Consider the following 12977-nt stretch of genomic DNA (forward strand, 5'->3'; position numbering starts at 1 on the left):
CTGAGCAGTAATATATTTCTATCCCCCTTGGTGGGAGTAGAGATGACCCATCTATAAGAATATACAGTACCTACACACAGCACAAGGCCGTGTTCACACTACGAGATGTTTCTCAGGGCTGCAGTTCCTTTGAACTCCACAAGATGGCGATCTTACTTCTACCAAGACAGGAAGTCTCTATGGAAGACAGGAAGTGATGTCAGATACAGACAGGAAGTACAGAGAAGACATTATTGGAAGTGGCAGCAGAGGAGGTAATAAGATCTTATTTTCTATTTACACCCAGTAACCCCCGTCATGTCCGTCCTCTTCCTCCATAGTCGCTGTGATGTCTTTTATCTCCAGCAGATGATGAAAAACACACATATATAGTGTGGCGACCTAGATTAACCCCTTCAGAAAATTTCCTCATGTAAAGGGCTGGAACATTCTTCTCATTTTTTTTCTTTATTAGTCATTTTTAAACAACTTATATGACTTTTATTTAGGTGTGGGGGATGCAGTTTATTTAGACATAAAAGGAATATTATTTGTCTTTCTTATCCAGCAGATCAAAAACGAGCAAAACAAATTTTACATAGAAAAAGGACTTTGTGATCCATCAAGCCAAAGGTGAGAGTTTCCCGGACCAAAACAACCCTAAACTGAATGTTCCTCTGTGTGTAATCCAACGGGGGTCTGTTCTTCCCTCATATTATGCCCCATACATCCCATCCTAATATTCTACAACCAGCACAATCCAGATCATTCTCTGTCATCAATTATTGGTTTACAGGGAAACCTGTATAGATCACATGACCAATGAGGATGGCGGAGGACCGGAGTCACATGACTGAGAAGATACTAAACCTCACCCTGGAGATCATCTACCTGCTGACTGGAGAGGTGAGGAGGATTCTGGGAGGTCACATGACATCACTCTTATCTCTATTAATAAAACACAGTCCTGACCGGAGAGGTGAGAAGGATTCTGGGATTCTAACATGATATTCCTATTGGTTCCCAATACAGAGATTTCCTCCTGTGAAGTCAGGTGATCATATGACCATCACAGTGCCTCCATGCGACTCCCTAAAACCCGATAGACACAACATGGAGAAGATTCTAGAAGTCACCAAGAAGATGACGGAGCTGCTGACAGGAGAGGTGAGCGGTGCCGGGAATTCTGGGACATTATCCAGTAACAGACAAGGGAGGTGTCTGGATGGTGACTGTATCATTGTGTGTGTCAGGTTCCTATAAGGTGTCAGGATGTCACTGTCTATTTCTCCATGGAGGAGTGGGAGTATTTAGAAGGACACAAGGATCTCTACAAGGACGTCATGATGGACATTCAGCCGCCCCTCACATCACCGGGTAAGAGGAGACTTTATTGTAAAGGAGAGAGCAGTACGGAGGCTCCACCTAGATCCCCCATCATCTGATAAACACATAGAAACAATGTATTCAGTCAGTGTGTGTGTTTCCTACAGATGGATCCAGTAATGGGAACCCACCAGAGAGATGTCCCCATCCTCTGTATTCCCGGGATTCCACACAGGAAGATCACAGCATCCCTCACCTTCATCAGGTAGATGAGGAACAATCACTGATAGTATCATTAGGATCTGTACATTATCTGCATTGTTACCATTGATGTCATTTTTATTCCATATTCAGAGTGGAAACCTGAGAGATTCTAAAGTTGAGGGTAAAGCAGAAGAAGTAGAGATGTATATGAGGGATGATCAGCAGTCTATGGAGGAGGATGGAATAACTGTGACATTTATAGAGGAGGACACTCCTACAGAGATCAGCACAGGTGGGTCATTAACACTAAATACATTCCTCCACCCATACTGCTCACTGATTGGTCCAGAGTAGGGTGGGGACTGGGTGATATCAGCCACTTTCCTGAGCTGTGTTCCCCGTTCTGTATTCCTGTATTTCTCTTGGATAATCTTCCTTCTCTGTGCTGCAGACACAATTTATGTATTTAGATTGGAGTACTTCAGGTAGTCGGAGTAGACTGAGTGTCCTACAAGTTCCATCAGTCTCCTGCTTCCCTTTCACAAAGCCCACCTGGTCGGAGACATAGGGGCATGGTCCCACCATATTATAGAGTGGTGCCAAAGCCAGATATCGTAACGTGACTCATTGTGTAAGAGTTTTCAGAGACTGTCTAGGTACCAAGGAGGGGTTAAAGCTGTCAAGAGTTTTTTGATGTAGCACAATTCAAAAAAAGTGCAAAAAATCGAGTCCATAATATAAAGTGCGTCCACCACCAATATGTAATAATGCAGTGATGTTCACAGGTATCTTCAAATCCACCCCGTGTTGCTTAAAACATGCATAATCTCATGTGGTGTAGATAATAGCCTCTCACCTCATGGTATCGACCTCGCTAAGAATAAGGTCAGAAATGGCTTTATTGTCCCTCCTTGGGCTAATATCATCGGTAGTTCATCTGGGGATTCATTTCCTCTTCTGTTGGCACCTCTCTCCAATGTAGATCATATACAAAACAAAATGGGACTAATAATGCTCTCTGTATACAAATGTGAAACCCCCGACTCAGAACTACTCCCATGGAATTATCACACAGAGTGCTATGGTATAAGTATAAAATGGAACATAGCGTGTACCCACCACCGATGTCATGTTGTGTGCACAGATATAATCCAGTCTATGCAGTGCTGCTCAATCTCTCACCTCACAGTACTGACCTCAATCAGTCTAGGTCAAAGCAGGCTTTGGTTGGCCCCTCCTTGGACTGTATCATCAATGGCACATAAGACAGCTCCTTTTCTTCCTCTAGTGGCAACCCCAGATTTATATATCATGTAAAACAGAATAAAACCGATAGTGCTCTCTGTATGCAAATACTTATTTATTAAAATATCCAATAAAAATGCACTGAAATAAAATTAGAAGACAAAGTGCTATGATGTCAGGAATGGTGTCATTGCTTGGTGCACCTGCTGGTGGCACTGTTATGTTCAGCACCAAAGGGTGTAGTTCTGGGGGCCACCAGCGGGTGTCTCCCTGCCAGGATTAAGAACTATCAGGTTGCACCTGATGTGGGTCTACTGGCCTATATAAGCCCGCCCTTAGCCAAGGCTCAGGGCTTCAGAATTCCCTCTGCTACCTTGTCCCTGCCTGAACCTGATCTGTTTCCTGCCTTGTCCTGGGCACTGTTACCTGCTCCCAGCTCCCACTTGCTGACCGCTCTTAGTACCTGGTCTTCTGCTCCCCTTTGCTTGTGTGTATGTGTGTGTATATATATATATATGTGTGTGTGTGTGTGTGTATATGTGTATATATATATATATATATATATATGAGAGAAAGATTTTTTATATATATATATATATATATATATATATATATATATATATATATATAAAATATATAATCGTTAGGTGTTTGGGGGTTTGCTGTGTTTCATTTCTTGTTTATGGTTTGCTGGTGTTGCACATGTGTCCTTACCTTAACAAATATACCTTTTTTTTTTTCACTTACATTTGTGTTCCTGATTCCTTAAGTGCAGCCCAACAATCTGATTACCCCGTACTGGATGCCTCTGTATAGCACCCCTGGACATATGATAAAATCATAAACAGAGCCATGGGTGCATCAAGCTGCTACTGATCCCTTTCACACTGCCTAGACTCACTTGACCCGCAGATGGCCTTGTTTTCAATGTAACCAGCGTAGCTCCCCCCCCCCCCCCAATACGCGTTACGCCCACACCTTCGGCTTCTTCAGTAGGTCTGTTTGGCTTCTGCATTTGCATAGAACATATGGGGAGAAGCTTTGTTCAAAAATTTAGGAGGATTTTCTCCATTTAAAGTGGGTCTCTTGTATGCAGAAAACACCCCCCCCCCCCTTAGTTTCTGAGCTTCAGACCACATGACCTTACGCTTAAAAGGGCTATTGAGCCCTTTCACATTAAAAGACACAAACTTAACTCTGAAACATAAACAATACATAAAATAAGAAATGACATGACCTTACAAGTGAGAAGGGAAACCCTGGATTTGGAGAAGATCTAATTCCTGGGGAGCACGAAAAGGCACAAAATGGGGTTTCCGTCTACAAGTGCACAGCTTAGAGACAGCAAAAACTATGACAGAGTTCTGAGACAAAATAAAACAAGCTGACCATATCAAATAAGAGAGGGTAGTCCATCCAGGCGTCTGTATCGGGGTAAAAAGGTCCACATTTAAGATAGGATGATAAGGTCCATGAGGCACTGCGTGAAAAGGGGTGTTGATATACATGTCACACCAGGCATCAGAGACTGGAGCTAGGGCCAAACTCTGAATGGGAATCAACGAAAGATAAGATAAAGAAAAACAAAATACAAACAGTAGAAGAAAAATAAAGACAGAAACTGTAACTAATCCCGGCATCCCTAGCAGCATCAGTTGGGAACTCTGTAGGGGCTGGAGAACACTTCCGAAATATGCAATAAAAATTTTGAATCACATCAGTCCAGGGTATCCTGTCCTAGAACTGCAAATGTTAGGTTCAAGAGATGCCTACCAGAGATAGAAATTCAGCAGCTGTGACCAGTCATTACATAACTTGGCTGGGCCTTTTTTCATCTCAATAGGATCATCAGGTGCCAAGATATTCCATTCCTTCCGGTATTTATGTCTCGCTTCCAAAGAGTAAATGGTGAATGTTTTTTCTTGATACGTAACCGATAGCTTAGTTGGGAACCCCCAGTGATGGATGATTTTATGGTTCTGGAGAGCCGATGTGATGGTGAGAAATGTTTCCCTGTTTTGAATAGTAACCTGGGACGAATCAGCTTAACCACTTGCCGACCGCCACACTCCGATTTACATTGTCAGAATGGCATGGGCTGGCAAAAGAGCGTACCCGTACGTCCCTTTGAATTTGCTGCCTAGTGGGCACACGCCCCGCCGTGCGCCACGAGAGAGTGCCCATGGGTCCCGCAAACTCTATATTCACCAACGGCCCGCGAATGCAGCGAGGAGAGGCAGAGCAGGGAGATGCCTATGTAAACAAAGCATTTCCCTGTTCAGCCTAGCAACATCACAGGGATCTACTGCTCCTTGTTATCGGGAGCAGGGATCACTGGCATGTTGTAGTGAGCACATCCCCCCTACAGTTAGAACACATCCAGGGAACACACTTAACCCCTTGATCGCCCCTTAGTGTTTAACCCCCTTCACTGCAGGGTCATTTATACAGTAATCAGTGGATATTTGTAGCTCTAATAAATGTCAATGGTCCCAAAATAGTGTCACAGTCCCAATAAAAATCGCAGATCGCCGCAATTACTAGTAAAAAAAATAACTTTTGCTCAAACCAATCAATATACACTGATTTGTGATTTGTGATTTTTTTTTTCCAATAATATGTAGCATAGTACAGATTGGCTTAAACTGTGGATTTATATATATATATATATATATATATATATATATATATATATATATTTTGAGGATATTTATTATAGCAAAAAGTAAAAAATATTGCTTTTTTTTCAAAATTGCCAGCCTTGTTTATAGCGCAAAAAATAAAAACCGCAGAGGTGATCAAATACTACCAAAAGAAGGCTCTATTTGTGGGGAAAAGAGGACATCAATTTTGTTTGGGTACAAGGTTGCACGACCACGTAATTGTCAGCTAAATTGATGCAGTGCTGAATCGGAAAAAAAAAATGCTCTGGTCAGGAAGGCGGTAAAACCTTCCGGCGCTGAAGTGGTTAAAGAACAATGCCTGGGAACTGATCCGGCAGGTGCAAGTTTTTCTGAGCTACCTGCATAGCTTTTTCCTTTACATGGTAGTAGTGGATCCTGGACAAAACATCCGGCAGCACTGTATCCACAAGGTAATCAGGTTTGGGCAGCCTATGTTCCCTGTTTATGATGAGCTCAAAGTCCTGCAGGTCAGGAACTAGAGTACACAATATTTGTAGCAAAAAGTCTTGTAATCCAGAGGAAGGAATCATTTTAGGAACCCCACAAAATTTGATATTGTTGCATCTGGACCTGTCCTCCATATCTACTAATTTAGCCTGAATTTTTTGCAGACCGGACTGTGGGTCTGTACACGCATCCACTAAGTTGTGGGCTGTAAAAATATCATCAATCTTATGCTCTATATGTGTGACTATTTGCTGCAGATCTTGCACAGAGAAGTTAGACTTGGTTAGCATAGCCACCATGTCTAAGTGCAACATGCCCTTAAGTGCAGACACTGACACAGGCTGGGTAGTCGTTGGAAAATGATCGAATAAATTCTGCAGATGATAGGTCTGCTCTGCCTTGTAATGCCCTCTCTGAGAAAGTCCCTCTGCTTAGCTTTCATACACACGGTCGGAAATTCCGACCACAAAATCCATCTGATTTTTTTTCAGACGGATTTTGTCCGAAACTGGTGTTGGACAAAGTTGTCGGAAAATATGATCGTTCGGAACGTGATGACGTTTGTTCGTTGCGACTGGACTACATTCAGGCTAGTAGCCAATAGCTTTGCTCTCATACTTTGATCTGAGCATGCGTGGCACTTTGTCTGATCGGAAAAAGTCTGATCGGATTTTGTTGTCGGAAAATTTGAGGTCCTGCTCTCAAATTTTTTCCGTCAGATTTACAGACATAAAATGTCCGATAGAGCCCACACACGATCGGATTTTCCAACAATATAATCCGTTCTGACCTTTTTCGTAGGAATTTCCGACTGTGTGTACGGGGCATTAGACTTTGCTGAACTCCGAGTGGAGGGGCTGTCAGGGGGAGGGACCTCACCAGGTTGCTGAGCAGGGAGTCAGATCGCTGTGCAGGTTGAGACACACATGGCGGGGCCTTGGAAGTCCCGCGTCATCACAGGGGAAAACGATCTTTCAGCTTGTGTGGCACTGACCAATGTGTTCGCTTCTTTGGTATTCCCAGGATGTTGGGCTGTGATATCAGTCTCCAGAGAGCCAAAAACTGGGCACATCTGTCGCTCTGTACTGGCGCTTAGCAGGCTTGAGACTGAGAGCTCCTCAGGATGCAGCCATCTCAGAAGTCAGCGGGACACACTCTCTTCAAGTACATTTTTAAGCTACTACTGATTACTGAATACTAACATTATTAGTCCTGACCCTTACATTATAAAATTTATGTTTACATAGCATACTGCTGACCCTTGCACTATATACTCTATGTTGCACATTACATCATTCTGATACTCTATAGTCCTATCTGTTGTAGCCTATACAAAATGTTGTACATTACATAGTCCTGACTTCTTTTGCACCCATTTCCTACCAGCTAGACATTTTATATCTGATGATTTGATTGGAGCACAGACTTTTACATGTTGATAATAATGTGATAACTTCCTCAGACTTTTTAACCTTAAACAGAAAGTGATAATGAGGGAGGAGTCAATAACCCAATGATGGGGGTCTTCAGGATCAGTCCAGTCTTCATCTTGGTTGTTCTCCCCCCATCCTCACTCTCTGACCTCTGGTGGGGCTCAGCCCCGCTGTTATTCATGACTAAATCATGGACTAAATAAGGAAGTGCAGGACTTCTTGTGTTGGGAAGATGGCAATGAGTGATAGAGGGGGAGGGGACACTCGTCATATAATCCCCTCATCACTGTCACTCCTATAAAAGACAGTTCTCGTTGTTTCCTCACTCTCTGACTAAGGTCCATGAATAAAGAAATGATCTGGTAGGAGATCAGAGGACCCATTTACTAGTTACCTTGAGGGGGGAATTGTAAGATCCTCAGAGACAAAGCTGCCTGATGTGGGCGGAGTCCTGGTTTAGGGGAACCAATCAGCTCATGTCTAGTAATAATCTTTGTATTTCTATTTTAGTAGATGGACGGGAGATGAGGAAAACCTCAGAGGATTGTCTCACTTTGTCTCCAGACTGTAAAGTAGAAGATGAGGACATCACACAGTATAGTCCAGGAGAAAACCCGACTACCTCAAATGTCCATCCGGCACCACACAGTGTAGATGGACCATCGTATTCCTCTTATCCTGAGGAACCTCAGACTGTGAGGGACGGTGCCGTCCTTCCAACAGAGAAGAGCTTTTCCTGTACCGAGTGCGGGAAGTGTTTCCATTCTAAATCCAAACTTAATGTGCATAAAAGATCTCACACAGGGGAGAAGCCGTATTCCTGTCCTGAGTGCGGGAAACGTTTTTCATTGAAGTGCAGTCTTTACAGACACCAGAGAACTCACATGGCGGAGAAGCCACTTTCCTGTTCTGAGTGCGGGAGATGCTTTTCAGAGAAGTCCAACCTGTATAATCATCACAGATTGCACACGGGGGAAAAGCCATATTTCTGTTCTGAGTGCGGGAAATGTTTTGTACAAAAATCAGCTCTTGTCAAACATCAGAGGTCTCACACAGGAGCAAAGCCGTATTCCTGTCCGGAGTGCGGGAAATGTTTTTCAGATAAGTCCAATTTTTATAATCATCTGAGATCTCACACGGGGGAGAAGCCGTATTCCTGTCCTGAGTGCGGGAAATGTTTTACACAGAGGTCTGGTCTTTACAAACATCAGAGATCTCACACGGGGGGGGGGGGGGGGCAAGCCGTATTCTTGTCCTGAGTGAGGGAATTGCTCCTCACTGAAGTCCTGTCTTCCTGTACATCAGTGATCCCACACAACCCTCGAGGTGTATTAGTGCCTTGAGTGCGGAAATGTCTTCTATATGAATGTTGCTGGACATCACCGCTCTCATGTGGGGAAGAAGCACACCCTGATATACACCTCAGATATACTCCATGGCTGATCTTCATCATGTAAGAAACAGTTGATAAGGAGATCAGAGATCACCAAAGACATGGATGAAGTGTTGTACAGTGTTGGCCATTGATAGCAGGAGAAAAATAAAAATGGAATCATTACCTCTCATTGGCTGAGTACATTTTGTGGTGTAAGATCTCACAAACTCTTAGGGCTATTTAAAAAAGAAAATGTAGAATAAATATGACACACATTTGCCTAGGCATGACAAATATTTGCTGTATTTTATTGCATATAGTTATTTCCTATGATCAGCAGCTCTATCTAGTGACAATAATGATGCACTGCAGTATTATTACCACATTGTGTACACTAGATGGAGTTACACTCTTGCATTGTTAGGCACCGTCCCGATCTGTCAGAACCCTACACAGTGGAAGGGGTGCTCAGGGTGGCCCAGGAAACTTTTGGCATCAACTGGGAGGAGTCAGAGTTCTTTCTCCACTCTCTACCTTCTCTGGACACTGGGCCATATGTGCAGTGCAGTTGCAGACATCAGGAGTGAGACGGTGCCTGTGCCCATGTTGGGCAGCACAGCCATGCATCCAGAGTATTAATGAATAATCTCTGACCGCTGTAAGCAGCTGGCAGTGTCCTTCCCCATGGACATACCCCTTAGATGTGCATGATTGAAGCTTAAATGACACATTAAAACAATAACAACTAACAAAAGGTACCTGGGGGCAACACATGCATACTCCTTCCTGATGTGGGCAGTGCTGGGCACTGGCTGGGTGGGTGATCACCCTCTCTAGACATGTGCAGAGTGAAATATTTTGTTTCAGAATTTCATTTTCGCCCGAAAAATACATTTATTTAGTTACTCCCAAAATGTGTTTTTATTTATTTAGTTTTTCGTTCAAAAATTGCATTCGTCGAAAATCCACATGAATTATGGTCGAATCTGTCTTTGGAGGCTTATGGTGTCTGTCGAATGTATAAAGAAGATTCGACGGAGCTGCTAAACTCTATATAGCCTATATAGATGGAGCATTTGACTCCGGAAATGTACGATTGCAGCGTCGTACAGTTTCGATGCTCCGTCGAATATTATTATAAATGTGTGTGTTTTTCGTTGCTTTGTCGAATCTCCGTCGTTCATGTTGAATGAATGGTCTAAGTCTCACAGTGTCAGGTGTCAGATAGTGAGTGACTGATAATAACGAATATGGCGGCAACCCATTGTGAGAGCAACATGGAGGCATTGGAGGACATTCCTGGGCCATCTACAAGTGTTTCTGTATATATATTATATACTCGTTCAAACAGAAACTGGTGGACTGATCAGACAAGTAACAAGATTCTATAATAATAAATCCCCCCCACAACACAGGCAGCCTCTGAGGCTATCACAACAACACTAGCAGCAACACTAGTATCACTATAAGGTTCTCACACTAACACAATAGCAGCAGATTATTAGGAAAAAGCTAAGTTGAACTGTAGCTTGCTTCACTATTTTGCTGCTGTGCTTATGCTTAATAATAATTCGGGTTGTCTGACAAGTGACAAATTCAAACTGACCAGCTAAGATTGACTGTCTTCTGAAATGATTCAGTGTGTGTGTCTCTCTCTGCTAGCAATCGTAAGTGAAAGTAAGTTGGCTGTACGTGTGTACTTAGTTCTAGATATTTTACTGCTCCTCCTCTTTGGTTACAATCAGCCAATAACATTCATCATCATCATCATTATTTTTATTTTACTTCCCCCACCCAATTCCAGAATCTTTTCTCTCTGTCGAATCTTTTCTTTCTATATAATCTTGGACTAATAGAGGTAAGGTTAGGCACATTCGACCACAGGTTCAATAGACACAGATTGTTATTGTCAGAGTCACGTTGAATCTCCTATTCTATATCGAACTGTTGTAACAACGAAAATGAATCATTTATTTATGTCGGATCATTCGTTGTTCGGATTCTGCACTTTCGTTATCGTTTGTGAAAACGAAAATGAAAATACCTGAAATCCGGATGAAAACTAATGCACATGTCTAGTCCTCTCAGCAGACCATGATTGCTGTATCAGCATCAGTTCCACTATATGGGTCAGCAGGCCTTATGTCTACTAGACCAGGGGTCATCAACCCTTGGGCCGTCGCCCACTGCCGGGCTGTGGCCTGTTTACAGCTGGGCCGCGAAGGATGCACTGTCTGATGAGCAGCGGCAGAGCAAGCAGAGAGATGACATCATCTCTCACCACTAGCATCACCGCTGTTCTGTGCTCACAGCGGGGCCGCTATACTGAGGCGAGCGAGCAGAGAGATGAGATCATCTCTCACCACCCGCCAGCATCGTCGCTCTTCCACGCTCACAGCGGGGCTGCTATAATGCTGGAGGTGAGGCGGGGGAGCAGAGAGATGAGATCATCTCTCACTACCCGCCCGCATCACTGCTCCTCTGTTGACACAGCGCGGCAGAACACCGATATACTGCTGGAGGTGAGGCAGGGGAGCAGAGAGATGAGATAATCTCTCACTACCGCCCCCCCCCTCAGTACCCACTACTCCAGGCTTGCCTCTGAACTAATGCGCACACCTGTGCTGCCACCACTGCAGTGACAACCTTCATGTGGTGGCAGGTGACAATCCATATCTGGTGGCAGGCGACGTGGCAAATGACAAGCTGCATCTGATGGCAGATGATGTGGCAAGTGACAATCCAAATCTGGTGGCAGGTGACGTGGCAAGGGACAAAATGCATCTGGTGACAAGCTGCATATGAAGGCAGGCGACGTGAAAAGTGACGATCCGCATTTTGTGGTAGGGGACATGGCAAGGGACAAATTGCATCTGGTGACAAGCGACGTGACAAGCTGCATCTGAAGGCAGGTGACGTGGCAAGTGACAATCCGCATCTGGTGGCAGGTGACGTGACAAGGGTCAAAAAAGCATCTGGTGGCAGGTGACGTGGCACGGGACAAGCTGCATCTGAAGGCAGGTGATGTGGAAAGTGACAATCTGCATCAGGAGACAGGCTAAGTGGCACATTCTGCATTATGGTGAGTTTAACTATTTCATTATATATTACAATGTAATAATAGAAATAATGTGCTTCAATCATCCTGACATCATATCAATGATGGTGCCGGGATGATTGAAGCGCCAACACCAGCCATTTCCCCAATAAATTGCCCATGGAAAGCCGCAATACAATCCCCCCCCCCGGCCTTGGCACAATTTTCTTCAATAACGCCGGTCCCCGGGGGCCAAAAAGGTTGGGGACCACTGTACTAGATGACAGAGGTGAGGTCAATGTCTCCTTTTGGAGCTCTGTTCACCTATGGTACTTTGAAAAAGTATTCATACCCTTTGACATTTTCCAAATATCGTCATGTTACAACCAAAAATGTAAATTTATTTTATTGAAATTTTATGTGATAGATCAACACAAAGTGGCACATTATTGTGAAATGGAAGGAAAATGATAAATATTTTTCAAAATGTTTTGCAAATAAATATTTGAAAAGTGTGGGGTATATTTGTATTCAGCCCCCCCTGGGTCAATACTTTGTAGAACCGCCTTCCACTGCAATTACAGCTGCAAGTCTTTTTGGGTATGTGTCTACCAGCTTTGCACATCTAGAGAGTGACATTTTTGCCAATTTTTCTTTGCAAAATATCTCAAGCTCTGTCAGATTGGATGGAGAGTGTCTGTGAACAGAAATTTTCAAGTCTTGCCACAGATTCTCAATTGGATTTAGGTCTGGACTTTGACTGGGCCATTCTAACACAGGAATATGCTTTGATATAAACCATTCCATTGTAGGTCTGGCTGTATGTTTAGGGTTGTTGTCCTGCTGGGAGGTGAATCTCCACCCCAGTCTCAAGACTCTAATGCCCTGTACACATGACCAGTTTTTCAGTCGGAATAAACTCTGAAGGTTTTTCAGACGGAGTTCTGATGGAAATTCCGCTGAAACTGTTTGCGTACACACGATCACACCAAAGTCCAACCGTCAAGACTATATTTGGCTCCATCCATCTTCCCATCAACTCTGACCAGCTTCTCACAAAGGTGCTCTTTTGAAGGCTAAGAAGCCTAAGGTTTCCTCTTTGGATTCCTCCAAAGGGTGCGTCATGTCCCTGGTGGAAGAGCCTGATATGATGAGGAAGGCCTCCCTTACATCTCTGACTTGGGGCCGCTAATAGAGTGAAAGGAGGTGCAGAAATGCAGAGTGGGACAGGTCCCTGTAGGTCTTGC

The 12977-nt window shown here is 43.7% G+C and overlaps 1 protein-coding gene across 1 annotated transcript in view; it reads left to right on the top strand.

Annotated features, from left to right (window-relative positions):
• Positions 1-12977, top strand: part of LOC143986871 (uncharacterized) — a 116880-nt gene that overhangs the window by 21255 nt on the left and 82648 nt on the right. Inside the window, exons 9-14 of the mRNA XM_077485278.1 lie at positions 877-885; positions 1012-1146; positions 1233-1356; positions 1473-1570; positions 1660-1801; positions 7829-8544. Coding sequence (XP_077341404.1) covers positions 877-885; positions 1012-1146; positions 1233-1356; positions 1473-1570; positions 1660-1801; positions 7829-8544 — 1224 coding nt within the window. The remainder of the gene's footprint in view (positions 1-876; positions 886-1011; positions 1147-1232; positions 1357-1472; positions 1571-1659; positions 1802-7828; positions 8545-12977) is intronic.

This window comes from Lithobates pipiens, unplaced genomic scaffold, assembly GCF_037356315.1.
Source record: "Lithobates pipiens isolate NorthernLeopardFrog02 unplaced genomic scaffold, aLitPip1_a1.2 Scaffold_18, whole genome shotgun sequence".
Taxonomy (NCBI): domain Eukaryota; kingdom Metazoa; phylum Chordata; class Amphibia; order Anura; family Ranidae; genus Lithobates; species Lithobates pipiens.